This window comes from Trichosurus vulpecula, chromosome 5 (genome assembly GCF_011100635.1).
Source record: "Trichosurus vulpecula isolate mTriVul1 chromosome 5, mTriVul1.pri, whole genome shotgun sequence".
Taxonomy (NCBI): Eukaryota; Metazoa; Chordata; class Mammalia; order Diprotodontia; family Phalangeridae; genus Trichosurus; species Trichosurus vulpecula.
In genome coordinates, this window is record NC_050577.1 from 359,971 (window position 1) to 381,627 (window position 21,657).

General features: G+C 43.5%; 1 protein-coding gene across 3 annotated transcripts in view; it reads right to left on the reverse strand.

Moving 5' to 3' along the window:
- SGCE (sarcoglycan epsilon) overlaps nucleotides 1-21,657 on the reverse strand; it is a 61,633-nt gene that overhangs the window by 39,095 nt on the left and 881 nt on the right. For all 3 annotated transcript variants that reach the window (XM_036759976.1, XM_036759978.1, XM_036759977.1), the window contains exon 2: nucleotides 4,132-4,239. In XM_036759976.1, the coding sequence (XP_036615871.1) occupies nucleotides 4,132-4,239 (108 nt within the window). The remainder of the gene's footprint in view (nucleotides 1-4,131; nucleotides 4,240-21,657) is intronic.

The window sequence follows — 21,657 nt, forward strand, 5'->3', positions numbered from 1 at the left end:
CCTTGCAGAAACAGTCACTTCGAATCATGTCCCTGGTCCATGGCTTTGTAAACTAGGAACACCTTCGATTTTAGTTGCAGGTGGCTCGAGAAGGGAGAGAGGCTGCAAGCCAGACTGGCAGATAAATGCTGTCATGGTGAGCTTGGGCTAGTCATACCCACTCATTGCTCCAGGCATGGCCCAAGGTCTTCCTCAGTGAGTTTCCATGTGGGGTGTTCCCTCTACCACACCAGTCCAGAACAAAAGAACAGGTTCATGAGTTAGAGCTGGAAAGGAGCTCAGATGATCCTGGAGCCAACCCTAGGACTGCTGCAATTCCCTCCTGAGTCAGGTCCCTCCCTGCTCAGGCCATTGCAATGGCTCCCTATGGCCTGGAGGATCAAAGCCAAAATTCTGCTTGCTGTTAAAAGGCACCCTCCCCATACACTTAGTCTTCTATCCAGTGCCATTGGCCTTGCTCCAGGCCCTACCTCCCCCAACTCTGGGCATTTTCTCAGGCTGTCTCCCTGCCAGGGACTCTCTTCCTCATCTCTGCCTCAGGCTTCCTTCAAGTCCCAGCTAAAATTCCACCTTCTACAGGGTGTTCTCCTGACTCTCCGTTCATCCCAGGGCCTTTCCTCTGTTGATTCTCTCCAGCCTGTTTGTAAGTACGTTTTCGCGGGTTGTTTCTCCCATCAGACTGTAAGCTCCCTGAGAGCTGTCTTTTGCCTGCCTTTGCATCCCCAGCACTGAGCACAGTGCCTAGCACATAGTAGACACTTAATAAATGTTTAGTGACTGACTCCCTTCCCATTTTATAGATGAGGAAATTGAGGCAAAATGAGTTTAAGTGACTTGCCCAGGATCATACAGCTAGTAGTAGGTAGGCAAGCTTAATTCACTGGAATAAAAACAACCACAACAACCCACAATTCCTCTAACCCAAGGGGGAAATCCACAACAGCCTCCCAAAATAGAAATGGAAAGATTCCAAGCCAAATCCCCATCTGTGTCTGCAGACTCATGACAGAATGCTGACTTCTTTACAACGGTGGATCAAAGCCAACCTACCTCTTTCTTATTTCAATTCAAGGCCTGAGATAAGTCCAAGTCTTTCCAACGCAGCCCACCCACACTGAGCCTGTGGGGGCCTACAGAGCCCATTTCCACAGAATCACCTTCTAGCCACCGACCACGTCTCTACCACCACTCACCCCAACACTTCCTGCATCCAGCCCCTCTTCCCGATCTCTACTCTGTCCAGGGCCTCATCCCCAACAGTGCAGTCCATCTGAACCACCTCCACACTGCCCTTCCTCCAATCGATCTTTCTTTCTCACGTATAGATATGGTTATTTTACTACTCATCTGCTCACTTCTCAACCCTACCCTTCAACTGAAATGGTCCCTCCTGGATTCCTAGAGAAATGCTATAGAGCATATCCTAAAATTCAGCAAAGTAGCTCCCAGAATTTTGTTCTGTCAGTGTAGAAATGAAGTGGGCTAAATGATAGCATAATTGGCCTAAATCAAGATTAAAGTTAATACAAATATCAAATCCTACACTTGGATTAAAAGTGCAACAGTGCAAGATGGAGGAGATCCATGCCAACTCCCATGTGATCTGACCCGGCCGGTCAGCTCTTGCCTTCTCTCTCACCTCTCCTTCTAAGCTAACTGCCTTGTGAAAGCCATCTATACTCTCGGCCTCCAATTCCCTTCCAACACTTAGCACAGTACCTAGAAGAACACGGCAGGTGCTTAAGAAATGTTTATTGACTGACTCCTTGTAACTATAGTCTGCTTCTGACCTCACCATTCAACTGAAACTCCTCTCTCCAAAGTAACCATTGATCTCTCCATGCTCAATCTTTTCTCAGTCCTTATCACTCTGGACCTCTCTGACGCCTTCGACACTGGCAATCACCTTATCTGGCACCCTGTCCTCTCTGGGTTTTCCTGACATTACCCTATCTTGGTTCTCTTCCATCCGATGGCTCCTTTGCTGGATCTTCATCTAAGGTACACCTACTAATTTTGGGTATCCCCTGACTATCTGTACTGGGCCATCTTCTCTTCTTTCTCTATGCTATTTTGTTTGGTCTCATCCTTATGTAGGAGATTCACTAACCTGATTATCTGGCCATAACCCCTCTCTCAAGTTATGGTCTCATAGCACCAACTTCCTTTTGGATAGCTTGAATGAGATATCTCGAGAATGTCTCAAACTCTACATGTCCAAACCTGAACTCCCTAGGTTTTTACCCAATACCCACCCCTTTCCCAACCTCCCAATAACTGTCAAGGGACCCTCCATCCTCCCACCTACCCAGGCTTGCAACCTCAGTGTCATCCCTCCCTCCTCATGCCCTCTCACCCCTCATACACAATCTGTTGCCAAGGCCTATCAAGCCTAGCTTTCTAACATCTACTATGCCCCCTTCTCTCCCACGACATTAATACCGTGCTAGCTCAGGCCCTCATCACCTCATACCTGGACTGCAGGCTGGTACCTGTGCCTCAGTTAACCTCTACTGCATCCTCTACTCAGTTGCCTAGTGACCTTCCTAATGCATATGTCTGAGCATGTTCCCATACACATACACCCTTAACTCCAGTGGCTCCCTATTGCCTTCAGGAACAAACATAAAATCCTCCTTCCTTATACTTCACTCCACTCCATGTATTCTGGGATCTAGTGACACTGGTCTTGCTGTGGCTTACACAGGACATTCCATCTCCCAGTGCCATGCCTTTTCACTGGCTGTCCTTCACACCCGCAATGCTCTCCCCTTCACACATCCTCCTGGCTTCCTTGACTTACTTCCTTTTAGACTCCAAACAAAGCATGCCTCCTGTAGGGAGCCTCTGCTACTTCCCCAATGCTGCCTAAGCCCCTCAATTCCCCCAGCTGTTTGTCTTTTCTCTCTGACATTACCTTCCATTTACAGTTATTTCAGTGGTCTTTCCCATCAGAATGTTTGGTCCTTGAGGGCAGAGATCACATTTGCCTTTCTGTCCCCAGTGGTTAACACGGTGCCTGGCACATAGTCACCACCTGCTCAATGCTTGTTGACTGCCTGACTGGAGAGTCACTGCTCCTTCATTCACAGCAAATTAGTTAACACCAAAGAATGAAGACACAAAATACACTTGTCTACCACAAATAGGCCTGTTCTCCTTTACATTTTCTTATCATCCTCATAATTCCATTGGCCTCTTGAGCAGATAGGTAACTAGGATGCCTAGAGGAGCCTTCCTAACACTGAGTGAGTGAGCCTTCTCTTCATATTTGGGACAGGAGCTAAGATGGCTTGGGAGAAGGTAGGAGTTTTAGCACAGACAGCATCAGGCTTTTTAAGTCCCTTTTTACTCTGGCTGCCATTTGGGTTGGTTTAGAAGTTGCGGAAACAAAACTGACTGTCCAGTTAGGTGAGGTCCCCATGACACAGGGGATGAGAAGTCAGAGACACCTTAAAGGATCATTTAGGATGGAGATGGATGAGATAAGGCAGAAGCCCACAGAACATCACTGACATTCTGAAAATGCTTGTGTGTGTCTTCTACACTAAAAGGAAATGAAGGTGGGGCCTCACATCCCACAGCCCTGAGTGAATGAGCACCAAAGGCCCAATACCTCTAGGGGTACAGCCCTAGGGGAGCTGAGGCAGAGGGTGGGAACCCCACCCTTCCCCTAGCACGGCAACCCTATCTTTCTAAGGGAAATAAAAGTGCTGAATGTAACAAGAAAGCCATCCTTTCCAGGGGGGTTTGTGCTGAAATTCAGCTCCAATGCTTTTAAGATCAGATCCCGGCACTGACTTCCTGATAGGTTGCAATTCCATGACTGCAGCATTATGGCAAGCACACAGTGATGTTACTTAGAAGCAGCCAGCACTGACAAGGCACAAGCAGTTTGTGCACAGGATAATGTTTCTGGGCAGAAAAAGGCAGGAGCTGCAGCAGAAGGAAAAACAAGGTTAAGAACATAAAGGATCCAAAGGTTTAGAAGATTAGGAAACAGAAGTTATTCTTTCCTGAATGATTTACCATTTATCAAGAAACCAAAGACGTGAGGGGGAAAGCGTGAGGAACAGGGGAAGTGGCCATGCCACCCAACTCTGATGGGGGCATGTCGCCACCTGGACTCACCATCATTCTGCCCAGCGGCTGCCTTTCTGCTGATAACAAAATTGTTGGTTTGTTTTGTCTTCCAGTTAACTGTCTCATCTACGCCATCCGCACTGCTTAATACAAAAGCTTTTCAGAATAAAACAAATGCACAAATAAGAACGAATTCCTGTCAAATCAAAAGCAGTCCCCATAGATCAAGCCCAGTTAGCTGGGTGCCCTCCTGGCCCAGCTGGTGTCTCTTTACTTTTGCACCAGATTTTTCTGAACAGTTTTCAACATCACATGATTTAATGTGGAGACACTAAGTTTCATGTTATTCACCTCAAATCTATTTCCATATTTCTTCGTATTCTTTACCCAAAGGAGGGGTAAAGTTTTAGAATTCAGACAATTTACTTTTTTTTTTTGCATGAAGTTAAAGCTCTCCAAACTCCAGTCTATGCAAAGAAAGCATTCAGCATGTGCATGTTTGTAAAAAAAAAAAAAAAAAAAAAAAAAAACAAAACAGATATCCCCGTTTACCTTCTGGCTGGACTTGAACTAAGCCAATGGTTCACTCAATACATAGCCACTACTGAGCAGAGCTCTCTGGCAGCCAAGGATATATTTAAAGTCAAATAGTGAGTACCCAGATGAAGCATTTCCTAAGTTCTCATCTTGCTTCCAAGCTTACAAGTGCTTTTTTTTTGCCTCAACCCTATGAGGCAGATGACGGAACCAAGGCTTTGAGCCCCTCACATAGTGAATATCTGAATTGGGATTTGAAGTTGTGTTGTCTGACTGCAAATCCAGGGCTCAATCCATATGCATCTCTACTAAACTTTTAAAAATGTAACAGGACCAAGAAAGGAATGAAAAAATCTCTTGGAGAAACATCATCACAGAAAGACACTCTCCCTCAGGGAGGGCGCCATTCGTACCCCTGAAATTCCAAAAGTAGCTGACAGTCCAGAGTGAAGAGCCAGCCCAGAAAACTCTGATGGTGGCTGCCAAGATGGCACATCTGCCCAGAATCTGGAGCCTCAATCTGATGGGTGTCTCCCGAGCCATGAAAACAAATGTTAGGAGGAGGGTGTTTCTAACTCTTCCCAGGAGTGCTGCTGGGTCAGACTTTATGGTCTTAACAGAGGCTGGTGGTGACACACTGGATGTCTAACTGCTTTCCTGGAGCCGACAGGATGGATGATGACAAGCTGGACCAGTTCTCCAGGGTTCATCTAGCTGAAAGTTCTGTTAAACTTTCTGGGGATGCATGGGAATGAAGGCCAGATTCTTATTTGCTTCCATGGTAGGGGTGCATGCCCATTTTTCCCCCTGAGAAACCCAAATGAAAATCTATCAATTCTGAGATTAATCAAAAGACAACCCTGAATTTCTTAGAAATTTACACAACACTTGGGTACTGGGGCTGATGGCCAGAAAGGCTGGACTTCATCTAGTCCAGGGCAAGAACTCTATGAGGTTCTATCTTAGCCAATGTAAGATGATGTGCATTGATTGAGTGACTATCTTGTGCCAGGCACCATAGCAGGCCCTGGAAATTCAAGGAGGCTAGAGGCACAGGGAGAGGACATCTCTGGGACCTCCTTTGAGGGGCTACCTCTAGTTGCTAGGCTAGGAAACCAATGGATTTGCTGTGCTTGCCACGGTTCAAGATGGGGCTGATGATTCCTCACTGGTGGCTGTGCTGAATGCCAGGTTCTCTTCTGATCACCAAATACCTCTTCCCGATCACTGGTGGATACACACACTAGATCACAGTCAATGATCAATGACTGAGTCAGAATGGAACATGTGGGGAAACATCACAGAGACTTGAGGAGTCAGGATTTCCATAACACATTTTTTTAAATATCTGAAAACAATTTTATGTGACGTGACTTGACTCTTCCTTTAACAAAAAATACCTGGACTGTTACACAGAGCAAATTTTCACTTCACAAAGATAATTCTCTTTCTTTCTTTTAGCCTAAATTTCATAGCAATTCAAACAAATGCCAAAGGGGAATTCCTGCCCTTAGGGCCAAATAGAAACATGTCCATGCAGGCTGATAAGTCTTAGAACAAAGACGTTGAAGAGAAAAAAGCAGTTTTTCTTCTTTGTATATGACTGATAAGGCTGAGTTTATCCTTTGTTGTTGTGAAATTTGTTAGGAATGACCTTGTTGGTAATGAACTCCCCTCACTTGAAGCAAAGGATGACCTGCCTGCTAGTCTGCTACATGTTGGTAGGCTGTACAAGAGACTATGGTTCAGGTACAGGGATCAGGGGACCCCTGAGGCTCCTTCTACCTCTGAGAGTCTAGGATTCTGTGTCTCCAAATTGTCAGACTCTGAATTTTTATGGTTATAAACACAGAAAAATAAAACCTACCTCATAACATTGGGGGGCTTTATTTAGGGAAGCAGGACAGCAAATGGAAGAAGAAAGAGAGAGAAGAGAATAAGTACTTGTTAAACACATACTGTATACCAGGTGCTGGGCTAAGCTGTTTAAAGAAAAAAAAAAAGCTTCACCACAACCTTCAAAATATCCAGTATAATCCTGGTGGAAAGAACAGTGATGAAAATGTGAGATTGGCTGGAGACATTTTTCCCTAAAGTGTCGGAACATCATTGTTCTCCCAACCCAGTTTTGCAAAATTGATTCTCACCCTATAAAAGTTCAGATAACCGAAATCTGCAAAGAAGTCGATGAAATTTAAGCTCCAAAAAGGAAGTGACAGTTTAATTATTTTTGTCTTTGTATTTCTTTGGTGCCTGGCACACAGTAGTCACTTAATAAATGTTTGTTTATTGCTTGAAGTGCACATTTTCATTTGATTTGATTTCATTTTATACATACATAATTAATTGTATTAATACATTTTATTTTTATATTGTCTATACTTCACTATACTCTCCTTAACCCCTCCTAGAGGGGCATGCTGCCCCCCTCTCAACGAAAAATAAAAAGGAAGGGAAAAATCCCCATCTAGCTAAACGAAGCAACATACTGGCAACAGTCTGACATGCTATGCGGCGTTGCCATGGTCCCCGACCTCTGCAGAGCAGAGGGAGGGGCCTTCTCACGTCTTGTCTCTGGGCAGAACTTGGAGATTTTCATTTTGCAGCATTCAGCTTCAGTCCTAACCAATGGCCACCTCCTTTGCCAAACCTCCATTTTAAATCATCCCTTCCAGCTGTGATGGGGGAAGGCAGGGGCCCACAGAGAACAGTCATCCTGCCGCACGTTGGAGAGTGACTTTCTAAGCAACGGCAAATCGATTTTCTGAGAACAGGTGCACTAACAAGTCATTTCCCATATGTGTGAGGAAGCTCATATTAAATACAGATGTAAGATATACTGGGCCTTTAAGATAGATGGAGGTGTTTTGTAAAGAAAGGGACAAGAAATGTCTTTGTAAAGGAAGAGACTTTGAGTTCCTGTCAAATGATGCGAGATACTGCCACCATTGTGGACGACCATTCTGATTGATAAGACGAGCATAAGTAGATGTTTATTTTAATACACACACACAATGTGTGTATGAAGAAACATAGCTTTCAGATGCTATTTGGACAGTTATGAAGAGAAAAAAGTCTGTGGTGCCAAAGCTCTCCCCTCAAATCTCTTAGTGACCAATAAAGAATGATGTCTTGATTGTGTGGGGAAAGAGGCAAAGTTCTTTTATTCATTAGAGAAATCTGAGTGTAGAGAAGCAGTTTCCAGGGTACCAAAGATATGGAGGACCACATGGAAGACTTCAAAGGTGCAAAGCACAATGGTTTTTGTTGCTGTTCAGTCACGTCCAACTCTTTGTGACCCTATTTGGGGTTTTCTTGACAGCGATACTGGAGTGGTTTGCCATTCCTTTCTCCAGCTCATTTTACAGATGAGGAAACTAAGGCAAATGGGGTGAGGTGACTTGCCCAGGGTCACACAGCTAGTAAGTGTCTAAGGCCAGATTTGACCTCAGGAAGATGTGTCTTCCTGACTCCAGGCTGAGCACTCTATCCACTGCACCAACTAGATACCCTAAGCATGATGGTATATCAGCTAATTCACATCGTCATTATAGAGGGTAAAACTTTTTAAATGAGAAGAAATGTTTGGAGACTAGGGTATGATTAAAGAATATCCTTCAGAGAGTGATGGTTAATGAAAGAACTTGAAAATGCTTTGTCCCAGTAGAGAAGAGGAGAGGACAGCTGGCTATTGGCCAAAGGCTCTTAGCCTATACAGCACCAAGAGCTGGCACCTAGAGCTGGAGACAGAAGTAGCTTTGCATTGGATGTAATGCAGCCAGAGGGGCACTTTGCAAGAGTCAGCCCATGCTCTGGTCTGATTGGACCAGGCAGTATCTGGGGGAGTGAAGAGCTGACCCATCTGGTCTGTATTGTCCAGACATGGCCAGTTGGATCAGAGAGACACATCGTCCAGCTTAAAGGCAACTGATATCCTGTTTAAGAGCTAACAATTTCTAAATGCCTTTTAAAGGAGATTATTAATGAAAGAGCTTAAAAATACTATTTAGAGGAGAGAAGAAAAAATCATTTCTCTCTGGCAAGACCAAGCCCAGCTGAGAGAGGTTCTGGCATCAAGCAGCGGGCTAAGAAATAGTTTTGTGAGGGGCTGGACCCGAAATCCTAAAGACTGTGATCCAGTTCTGAGTTACCCCAAGTTCCTGAACTTTCCTCTCTTAGGGGCTCTTCCCCAGAGCTAGTGGATGCCTTGGCAACAAAGACTGATTTGGCTTCATATGTGTATTAAGATGTATTTTATTGCGTATTAATTTAATAGATTAGCATCTATAATTTTTTTTTTTACTTTAAAAGGCTTATCATTGCATTTGGTTGTGTAAGCATCACCTCTTGTGAGTGGCTGATTGGATAGCAAACATATTGTGGGGGCTTGAGCTAGATCAAGCTATAACAGTGAGTCAATAAATTGTGCATAAGATGCTGAGAAAGTCTGAACAGAAGTGGGTGGTGGTAGTCTGTCTCTGAGAACCTGGGCCCACCAGTGTAACAGCAGGCAAACCAGCCCGGCTCAGCTTTGTGAGGTGACGTTGTGGGGTGGTCTAGTTCCAGGCTTTCTTGCTGCACATTAGGCATCAGGCCACAGGCGTAGGCCTGAAAGGGACATCGTTTTACAGATGAGGAAACTGAGGCTGAGAACAGTTAGAGCAGGAAAGGAGCTCCAGGCTCCTGACTCCAAAGTCTGCGCCACTTTCGCCATGCCCCTCCTTCATGTAGAAGTTCACTTTAGAAAGCCACAGAAGAAATTAATATAAAACCCTAAATCAAACATAAAATAGAAATATTAGCTATTATTATTCTTACTGTAACAAAACACCTTTTTCCTAAACTAATACCCAAAGTGGCGGGGGAGGGTTTTGACCCAAGAACCCTGGGAGGCAAGGGCTCTCCATTCCACAGCTAAGGAAACTAAGGCAGAGGTTAAGTGACTTGCCCAGGGTCACACAACAAGTAAGTAAATGTCTGAGCCTGGATTTGAATTCTGGTCTCCCTGAGTATTGGCCCAGTGCTCTGTGTCACCCAGCTGCCTCTCCACAAAAACATTTAGCTATGCCATTTTTAGCCTGCTCTGGGCTTTAGTAGACACAGTGTGACCCTGCAGCCCAGGAGGCAGCACAGCCGGGGCCAAGCTCCCAGGAGTGGCCCTGCCCTCCTCAGACTGCACCAGGACTCTGGGCTCAGTCTGGGGCATCTGGGTTTAAGAAAGGCAGTTTAAGGGAGCGTCCAGAGGAGAGCCTCCATCATGACAAGAGGAAGAAGAAGTGCAGGGATTGGGCATGTGCAGACTAAGAAGACTTCTTGTCAAGGGGCAAGAGAGGGGGTGTCCTCTTACAGAGGAGGAACCCCCGAGGGTAGAACTGGAATCCCGGATGGAAGAACAGGACTCAGAACTGTTCCATCTGCAAATGTGATGAGCAGATTATGTCCAGCAGCATCAACAAAAAACACGGAGCAAGACAGGGCCAAGGAGATAGCCTTGTGGCACTCCACTTGGGACCTCTAGACTATCAAACAGCCATTCATCAGCAGACTGATTATGATTGTTTAATCTACAATGTGGCCACCCATCAGCTCTAATGTCAGCATTTATTAAGCACCAACTATGCGCCAAGCACAGTGCTAAATGCTGGGAATACAAAGAAAGACCAACAGCAGACCCTGACCTTCAGAATCTCACAATCCAGTGGGGGTGAAAAGCATGAAGACAAAAAGGTTCATACAAGACTATGCAGCATGGATAGACGGTAATCTGAGATGGGAAGGCACCAATAGTGAGAAAGGGCAGGAGCTGAAGCTTAAAGGAAGTCAGAGAATTCAGGAGGCAGAGGTGACAGCGTGTCAGGCAGGGGGAACAGCCCACGCAAAGGCTGGAGTGGGGAATGACTGCTGCACTTCAGGAACAGCAAGGATGTCACGTAGGGAGAATGCAGCATGTATGGTGGGGAGTCAAATCTCAGAAGACAGGGTTAGGAAGAGCCAGGCTGGGAAGGGCTTTGGACACCAAAGACAGGATTTTATATTGACCCTGGAGTTCACTGAGCAGGGAGACAACATGCTCAGACCTGTGCTTGGTAGCTACTTGGACTGGAGTATGGCAAGGGCTGAGGCAGGGAGGTCAAGTGGTGATGAGGGCATGCGCCAGGGCAGGAGCAGTGTCGGGAGACCTCCCCTTTGGACAACAGATTCAATGTGACCAGCGGAGTTGGGGATGACCCATTGGAGGCTGCAGGACAGGAGGCTGGAGGCACCTTCGACAGCCATGAGGGAGGGAGGAAGAGGGGAAGATATGGGGGTAATGAGCTCAGTTTGGGGCATGTTGAATTTGAGATGTATGTGAGATGTCCAATTTGAGAAAGGTTAGGGGTGGACAAGAGATGGGAGGATCATCTGCCTAAAGATGATCATGAAAGCCAAGAGGGTTGATAAGATCACTAAGTGAGCCAGGAGCAAAGAGAAGAGGCCCAGGCCTGAGACAGGCAGGACATCAAATCATTTTCTGAACCCGCACAGCACAGTGTTGACACCATATCCCCTGGACCCACCCACCTACCCAAAGGGGAAGTTTGACTCCATATTTCTGAAAGGAGACCCTCTCTAAAGCCCCACACAATCAGTCATTCAGTTATCATCTGTCCAGTGCCCACTTAATTAAAGTATCAGGCAGAGTTCTGGGGCACAGATCAGAAAGAGGCAGTCCCTGGTTTACATGATCTCCAGGGGAGCTGGACACATACGTCTAACTAGACAGAAGAAATCATCCCAAGATAATATAAAGTGAGCTCAAGGGGTCAGAAAGCTATGAGAGCTGAACTCTGGAGGGAAGCTAAGGATTCCATGGGGTGAAGAGGGAGGGCAATCTAGGCAAGGGGGGCACTCTGCGAAGGTGCACACATAGCAGGGTCAAGCCTGCTCAGCATCAAATTGCAGCCCACACTATATCTTCAGGCCTTGCATTGCAAGGTCTCTCCAAAGACTTCATGGGCCCTTGTGACATAGTTTGGTCCTTAACATGGGTAAATGTGGGCACAGATACTCTTTCTGGAGCAGGCCACCAGTCTTAGACTTTAAAGGGCAGGAGGGTAGATAGAAATGGAGCTCCATGGCTCGGTGAAGGGAACAGGGCCTGAGAAGGGTTTTGTGGGAAGAGGAGAAAGAACAGGAAAACACCTCTGGGAAAGAAGGGAGGGGTCCAAGATGGGACTGCAGGCTTCTCCTGCTGCTCACCTGGCCAAAAGCTAGAGTTGGGATTTCATGGCACGGGGCATGCTGATGTGGAAACTCAAAATGGTAACTTGGAGTATTAGGGAGCTGCCTACAGAATTGGTGGTGCTCAGCCAGGGTCACCCAGCCTGTCTGTGTAGAACCAAGGTCTTCTGAGTCCAAGGCCAGCTCTTCAGAAACCACCCGCAAAGCTTCCAACTCTCCTCTGAAGTGACAACTTTAGAATTCCTAATTTCGAACAAAACCCCATTTTCTTCTGTTCTTTTGGTATGTTGGTTGGTATTGTGATTATCAGTGGAGGTGAAGGTGACAATTAAATAAAATTCTGACAAAGAAATCAGTCCCAAATCTTAGCCAAGTGGGATCTTAAGAGGATATAATTCACCTGGAATTGCAAAACCCCTCAAAATTCTCTAAGATGTAACTGTACGGACCATGGAATGTTGCTTCCGTAGCTTCCAAATGAGGAGTATTGGCAAACTAATATGTCTGTCACAGTGGAGAAGAAAAGGTTGGGAAGGACACTGAGCAGATGACAATCTACCTTGTATGCCCCTCCATCGATGTGATTTCTATGTGCACACTATATGCTGCCTTCATGCCAATGACACTTTGATCACCATAATAATGAACACCGGAACTTGAACGTTTGCAAAGTGCTTTATACACATCGGCACAATCTGAGCCTCAGGACAACTTTGGAAGGAAGTTACTCCCACTTTGCCCATGGTGAAACTGAGACTTTGATTTGCTCAGGGTCACACCACTAGGAAGAGTCTGAGGCAGGGTTTTTTAAACTCTGGTCTTCCTGACTCCAGGCCCAGCTTTTATCCACTGTAGCCACTCAGCAGCCTTCCATTGTTCAAAAGAACAATGAAATTCATTTTGGATACAGCAAAATTAAAACAAAAAAAAAAAGTGGGCACGAGATCAGATGCCAGCTGGAAGGTGCTATGAGACCATGAGAAGAGGCTTCTTTCCTGAGGATATCAGACCCAACCAGAGACTTTCTCTTGCATCTCTAGGCAGTGGTCTTTGGCTGAGCATTCAATTTGCTGACCACGCAATAAATCAATCCTGCCAACATGAAGTGAATTCTGAACCACACAGAACTCTGTTGAAGCTTTGGAAGAAGCATGTCCCCTGGCCTAAAGATCTAAAAAGGACATATGCACAAGCAGCTCTCTTTGTTGGCCAGTCCCTTTGAGGAACTGTGGGGAAGTGGACTTGAGCAGGCTGACTGCTCCCAGGGCAAGAGCCCCAAGGCTGGCATCCCTCCTCAGGCTGCCTTTTGTTTAACAAAAGGTCTGCCCATTTGGCCACTTAAAGGGTCAGATTCCTTATCAGCAAAAGAAATAGTAAAGACAGGTAGATGCTCTTCAGTCTGAAAGTTGCTGACCTTAAGAACAAACCACAATAACTGTCTCTGTGTTTCCCAAGCTTGTATTTTCCTTGTTTTTCCATCAAGTGGTTGGTGAGTGCTTGAGCTTCCACTGCCTTCAGACCCTCCTCCTTTCATGGCTACTGCCTAGGAGAGGGCTGAGCTGTGTGCTGAGAGCAGGCTCCTCAGCCAATCACCAGGAGAGCTCTGTATCTGCACAGGACAAGGCCCAAGATAATGTAGGAAACTCTTCAGTGAAGCTTAGCAACCCTCCTAAGGGAGAATGTGGCTGCACTGCCCTAACCCCAACACCACCAAGAGCTGCAAATTCAAACATTTTCCCCCGAGAAAAGCACTTTCTTTTCATGTTGATAACCCCACCTATTCAAGAAAGGCATCTCTGGTCTTTGTTTGTCATGGGGTGATCTACAGTTATGAAAGACAGCCACCCTGCCAGCATTCAGAAGAAACTAGACCCTCTTATGCATCAGAAACAAATGGTTCCAAGGTTAATGGAATGATGTGATGCATTTTTCTTCAGCTTTCAAATGGGAAAGGGCTTCCTCTATCTTGTAGAACTGTAAGCTCCCTGAGGATAAAGCATGTTTACCATTTTTATCTTTGGACACCCCCTCCCCCCAGCTCAGCAGGGTGCCTTGCACCCAGAAAGTGCCAAATAAAGGAACACTGAATTGACTGGAATCTTATGGGACCTTCACTTAATTTTTGTCAGCCCAGTTCCCCATTTTAGCTTAATTCAATAGCCACCCAGCAGAACTGTGGCAATTCTGTGGATACCATCCCACATGTCAAGACCCAATTGGGAGGTGTGCCTATATCATTCCAAACGCAGAGAGGAGTGGCCCCTCAAAGCTGCTCTCAGGGACAAACACCCCAAATGCCCCAGACCCTCCTTTCAATCCGGCCCTGACTTATCACTTTATTCCTTCCTTTGCTCACTTTGTTCCAAGGGCAATCATTGGAGGGGGATGTTCTGGTATTAGTTCAGACATGACTTCAAATGTTCACTCACTGATTGAGGCACTACCTGTAAAATTGAGAAGCCCTCTTTTCTTGTGGCTTTTTCTTCTCTCCTTCAGTCCTAGATTCCAGACTCATAGATTTCGGTGAGGGCCACTGCCCATGTCATTTAGTAACAGTAAAAAATGGCACAAGTCATAGATGTTTAAACAATGTATCAGCTGGGAGAAAGGTCACAGACGAAATCCCGTTGTGCCTTGGGAAAGTGGGGCAAAGAAGCTGTGGACTAGATAGAATTCCTCTCACCCACTGACAAGTGCCAACTCCTCCAACACTGAAACCACAGATCAATCATTTTGTTCTTTTCAGAATGTAGTTAGCTCAGCTCCTCTCACTTTTCAGAAATGTCAGTTAACTGTCTCTCCTCAAAATATAAATGAGTCGAGCCCCCCTCAGAAGGGCAGTTACAAATGCTCAGGAATTCTCTTCAGAATTAATGTTAACTGTTTGGTTCTCCTAAGGAATGGAAAAGTTAAACTAGGTCTAGACTTCCCCTCCAAAAGGGCAGCTCTCTGCTCTCTCCATGTGTTCCCTGCTTAGGCTTTCTCCAGGAGATTAGTTGACTCTCCAAGTCTCTCTCTGACTCTCCATGAGAGTTATCTGTCGAAGATTCCTCATCCTCTCTGAGGGCTACATACAAACTCCTTCCAAGATTACAATTAACTCTTAGTCTTTGCATTTTCTTAAAACCACAGAATCTGCAACCAAAGTCTCTGAGGGAGGGACTATCAAAGATGGAGTGTTCAGCATGTTATTAACACTGCTGCCAGCAATTTTATCCACCCACATGCTGCCAATCACTGCTTGAGAAGCTTCAATGGAAATGTGTTCTCAGTTATATTAGCTTTTCTCCCACTTGTATTGTGAATTCTGTGTGTCCATAATACAAATAAGAAAAAGAGCTTCATCTGAAAAAGTGAGACATGAAAGATGTCACCCAGAAAGTGTGTCTGACCTAGTAAAGGGCTTCAGCCCTTACACAAGGTGGGAATAAATGCATTCCAGGTATTGAGGATAGGCTGTGTGAGGGGAGAGACATAAGAAATGAAGCACTGTGTGTGACCCTAAATGCAGCATTGGATGCAACAAGAAGGTGTGTTTGGCTGGCCCATAGAACACAAGAAGGTGAGGAATGTGTAATAAGGCTGTATGGTCTTTGAGGTTGAGGAGGGCTTTAAATGCCACAAAGGGAGATCAGTATCTGACTGTAAAGGTGATAGGGAGCCTAGTGAGGTTAAGTGAGCAGGGCAGCAACATGATCATACTGGTTTTAATGGGAAAATACCCAATAAATTAGACAAACTATTGGTTAGATAAAAAGAAAGAAAAAGAAAGTGAAATTAACAGTATCAAAAATGAAAAAGCTAAATGCAACACCAAATAGAGATAAAAGTAAAGCAACTATTGGGAGCTATTTTGACCAATTATATGCCAATAAAATGACAATCTAAGTAAAAATGGATGAATATTTACAAAAATGTAAATTGCCCAGATTAATAGAAGAGGAAATAGAATATTTAAATAACCCAATCTTTAAAAAAAAATGAAGCAGCCACTAATGAGTTCCCTGAGAGATGGATTTGCAAGCCAATTCTCTTAACCATTTAAAGAATAATTGATTCCAGCACTGTGTAAACTATTTGAAAAAAATACATAAAGAAGCCCTATCAAATTTCTTTTATGACACAAATATGGTTTTGATACCTAAACTAGAGAGAACAAAACCAAAGAAAACTGTATGCCAATTTGCCTAATAAATATTGATGCAAAAATTGTAAACAAAACACTAGCAGGGAGATTAGAGCAATATATCACAAACAACATACACTATGACCAAGTGGGATTTATACCAGGAATGTGGGACTGGCTCGATACTAGGAAATCTAAAAGCATGATTGAACAAATTGATAAACAACAAAAATCATATGATTATCTCAATAGATGCAGAAAAGACTTTTGACAAAATGTAACATCCATTCCTATTTAGAACACAGGAAACCATAGGAATCACAGGAGCTTTTTCTTGAAATGACAAGTTGTATCTTTCTAAAACCAAAAGCAAGCATTATCTGTAATGAGGCTATACTAGAAGCCTTCCTAATAAGATCAGAAGTGATGCAAGAAAGTTGATTATCACTACCATTATTCAATATTGTAGTAGATATGCTATAGCAATAAGGCAATAGAGAAATAAATTGAAGGAAAAGAATGAGTAACAAGGAAACAAAACTATCACTCTTTGAGGATGATATGATGGTATACTTAGAGAACCCTAGAGAATCAACTAAAAAACTAGCTGAAACAATTAACAACTTTAGCAAAGTTGCAGGATATAAAGTAAACCCACACATATCATTGGTATTTCTATATATTACCAATAAAACACTTTACACACTTATAAAGACAGATCTAAACAAAAGGAGAATTATTCATGGGTAGGCCAAACCAATATAATAAGAATTACAGTTCTACCTAAATTAATTTACTTATTCAGGGTCATATCAACCAAACTAATTTTAGTTTCATTCTTTATAAATAATAATTTCAAATTAGTATAAATATATTATTAATATAATTATAAAATATCAGAAAAATATATTTAATATGCTATAAAATTATAATTTATAAGTAAATTATAAATAAATTAAAATTATTTATAAAATCATACAGCTATTTTATAGAGCTAGAAAAAATAATAAAATTCATCTAGAAGAACAAAAGGTCAGGGATATCAAGGGAATCAATGAAAACAAATGTAAAGGAAGGTGGCCTAGCCATACCAAATCTCAAACTGTATTACAAAATGGTGATCATCACAACAATCCAGTACTGGGTAAGAAATAGAGTGGTGGATCAGTGGACTAGATCAGGTACACCATCAGTAGTAAACAATCATAGGAATCTAGTGTTGGATAAACCCAAAGACTCCAGCTTTGAGGGCAAGAACTCACTATTCAACAAAAACTGCTGGGAAAACTGGAAAGCAATCTAGCAGAAACTGGGCATAGACCAACATCTCACTCATACCATATGCCAAGATAAGGTCAAAATAGATACACAATTTAGATTGTCAATGTTGTTAGAGTGATACCACAAGCAAAACAGGGGAGCATGGAATAGTTTAGTTGTCAGATCCATGAAGAAAGGAAGAATTTATGACCAAACAAGAGATAGAGAGGATCATGGGAGATAAAATGGATAACATTGATTACATGAAATTAAAAAGCTTTTTTCACAAACAAAACCAAAGCAGTCAAACGAGAAGGAAAACAGGAAACTGGGGGGAAATTTAATAGCAAGTTTCTCTGACAAAGGCCTCATTTCTCAAATGCATAGAGAATAGAGACAAATTTATAAAAATAAGAGCCATTCCCCAACTGATTAATGGTCAAAGGATCTGAACAATTTTCAAAAAAAAACCCCAAACTATCTATAGTCATATGAAAAAATGCTCCAAATCACTAATAATTAGAGAAATGCAAATTCAAACAACTTTGGGGTACCACTTCATATCCATCAGATTGGCTAACACGACCAAAAAAAAAAAAAAGGAAAATGGCAAATGGTGGAGGAGATGTGAGAAAATTTGGACACTAACGCATAGTTGGTGGAATTGTAAACTGATCCAACATTCTGCAGAGCAGTTTGAAACTATGCCCAAAGGGCTATAAAAACATGCATACTCTTTGACCCAACAATACCCTACTAGGTCTACATCCCAAAGAGATCAAAGAAAAAGGAAAAGGACCTAAATGTACAAAAAGATTTATGGTAGCTCTTTTTGTGGTAGCAAAGAATTGGAAACTGAGAGGAAGCTCATCAGTGGGACTCAACAAGTTGTGGTGTAGGACTGTGCTGTAAAAAATTATGAGAGGGAAGGTTTCAGAAAAATTCTGGGAAGACCTATATGAACTGATGCATAGTGAAGTAAGCAGAACCAGGAAAACACTGTACACAGTAACAGCAACATTGCCATGATAATCAACTGTGAATGACTTAGTCACTCTTATCAATACAATGATCCGAGGCAATTCTAAAAGACCGGTGATGAAAACGCTGTCTGCCTTCAGAGAGAGAACTCATGAAATCTGAGTGCAAATTGAAGCATATTTCTTTTCACTTTCTTTACTCTTCTTCTTTTTTCCAACATGGCTAATATGTAAATAAGTTTTAATTTTTTCACATGTATAATGTGTATCATGTTGCCTGCCTTCTCAATGGGTGGAGGAGGAGCTGAGAAGAGGGAGAGAATTTAGAACTTATATTAAAAAAAAGTTAGAATTTTAAAAGAAAAACGTTTAAAAAAGTAAATGGAACCTGAGAAAGTAGAAATTAACAAGTGTAGACTGTTTTTCCTAGGAGTTTGACTGTGAAAGGAAAGCAATATAAGGGTTAATTAACTGAGGGAAGAGTGGCACCAAGGGAAGGTTGTTCCCAGGATTGGGGAGATCTGAATGTGTCTAGAGGCAGCAAGGGAAGGAGACCATGGATGAAGAGGAGGGCAAACATTAGAGAAATAATAAACTCCAAATGTACACATGACTTGAATATCCAAGGTCATCCGCTAAAAAAAAGGAAGAGAATCAGCTCAAATATCTTCCATTGCTGCAGCAAAGAGGAGAGTTCTTAACCATACGACAGAGAGAGGTGAGCATAAAAGATAAAATATATCATTTTGATTGCATGGAAATATAAAAGCTTTTGCAAGCAACAAACTCAACGTAACTAAAACATGAAGGGTTAGGGTTAGGGGAGGAAAATATTTTTGCATCAGATGTCTCTGACAAGTCTGACATCATCTGACAATATTGGAAGAGCTGTAGGAAACAGACACGTATCCATGCACACACTACTGAGGGTCAGCATTTCCCAACGGCTATGTCTTCTACCCGTTGGTCAAAGAATATGAACACAGTTCTCAAAAGAATGCGAATTATTAACAATCATATGAAGAATACTATAAACCATGAATAAGAGAAATGTGAATCAAATCAACTCCATAATTTTACCTCACAGTCACTCAGCAAATTGGGAAGATAAGGACAGAATTAGTTGATATTAGGGGCACTGTGGATAGATAGATAGATTACAGTAATACACTGTTGGAAGGACTGTTAAATTGGTCTGACCATTTTGGAAAGAAATTTTTAATTAGCCAATAAAGTGACTAAAATATCCATATCCTTTGACTCAGAGATCCTACTCACTGCTGGGAGGGGGGAGAGAGAGGGAGAGAGAGAGAGAGAGAGAGAGAGAGAGAGAGAGAGAGAGAGAGAGAGAGAGAAGGAAGAAAAAGGGAGGAAGGATGGAAGAGAGGTCTCATTTATAACAAAATATCCCTAGCAGGACTTTTTGTTGTAACATAAAACTAGAAGCAAAGTTGGCCCCCATTGATTGGGGAATGGAAGAACAAATTTTGGTCCATGAAAATAATGTAATGTTACTTGACAGTAAGAAATAATGAATATGAAGAATTCAGAGAAACCACGGAAAACTTATATGAACTGATACAGAGTGAAGGAAGCAAACCAAAAAAAAAAAATACACACAAATTAAATGAACTTTTAATAAAACAAAACTATTGCTGAGAAAGTGTCATTCTTCCTCCCTCCACACACCACCCAAGGCAGGGACTGTGCTTGTGGAACATCTCATGTGATGTCAAGGCATGGTCTAGGGATGGGTTAGTTTTGCTAAATTGCTCCCCACCCCTCTTTTTTTTTCTTCTTTTTTTGTTCTTTCTTATAAGGGATGGCTTTCTAGGGAGGGAAGGCAGAAGGTGATTTCCAAATCTCATTATTTGAAAATAATGTTGATCTAAGGACAAAAGAAAAAAAATCAAAAAATAAAGAACATGAGGGCATGTTAAGGAGTGATAGGAGGGGAAGCTTCTGGAGAAGATGGGCAGGCATGACCTGACCCAAGAGAATGACTGCCTCCTACACTGAGCCTAGAGCAAAAGAGAATGAGGGGATGCAGCTGGAATTCAGTAGAAGAGGCAGGCTGCCATTCTCACCTCCATTTCTTCAAAGGAGGTGAGGTCTTCAATGGGCATGGGCAGGGATGTGGTGATAGACAAGGTTTGGAACATATGCTGTGGACACTATGATGGAGAGCTGACCAGCAGAGAGTAAGAGGGCTGACCTATGCCAGGGAGGACCAAGGGGGCATCAGATAAGCCCAGTGTGGGAGGAACCCAGAGCTGAGGTTTGGAGAAGGCAGAGGGTACAAGGACCCTCTGGACAGTATCTGACAGTATCACATTGAACTGGTTACCCAAAGCAAGGTGAGAGCAGTGGGACATGGCCCAGTGAGGTAGAAAGCACGGAGAGTCTGGAAACTAAAAAGGGTGAGGCCCAGGGAGGGAAAGGAGGCTATAATGACACAGGAGAAAGTCAGTGCTCTGGACTGTGGCCAAAAGACGCCAGAGAAATGGAGGTCCATCCCTGTGGACTGCAGGAGGCTGATGGCCTGAGAAGCACAGTGAATGAGGGGATATCACCATGTATGCTGATGTCCCCAATATAAGGGCAGTGGCCAGGGTGCACAGGGAGCCTGGGAGCATAACCAAGGGGCCGGCTCACAACGGCTTCTAGGGTCTGGAACGCGGAATGAAGCAGGGAGGGGGGTCATGGAGTGGGGAAGCCTGCCATTGCCCCCAGGACTGGTCCAGTATATGGGAGGGGGTTAGAAGGGAGAGAAAATAATCCATACTAAAGAGGGTGGGCCACAGGAACAGTATCATAGGAGAGGCGAAGGGAAGCCCAGTTTGTCAAACAGAGGCCAAGGGTCTGTCCCACAGGATGGATGAGGTTGAGGGAATGGGTGTGAGGAAGGTTCAGCCCAAGCAACTTAACTGAGGCCTCAGGAAATCTAAGGAGATTGGATTATTTTTCCCTAATTTATTTTCCTTATTTCCTGACCAAGAGGGAGATGTGTGTGTGAGTGTGTGTGTGTATGTGTGTGTACAAATGACAAGATTACCCATGTAAGAAATTACTTGAAAGACGTAATAAGAGAAATTACCTATCTAGGGTTCTAAGACCTTATACCCATTAATAGGGCAGGGCTGGGCAGAGTTAGCATTATAATCACCAAACTCCCTGGGCTGAAACGGCAGAGAGAAACCCTAGGGTCAAGTTGGCTATAACCAGGCGCAACCTCCTAAAGCCTCTGGAATGAGATTCCCCACTATTGCCAAGAGTTTGGCCTAACCATCCACACAGGAAAGACCAAATGGATAAAGAAAGGGGACCTTCTGCATTATCATTCTGTTATCTTGGGAACTATGCCAGATATATGTTGGAATAACAGGTCTTCTTAGGTCTTCCATGGGCCACACACAGTGGGCACCTCTCTGCAAACCCAAGCAGAAGGTG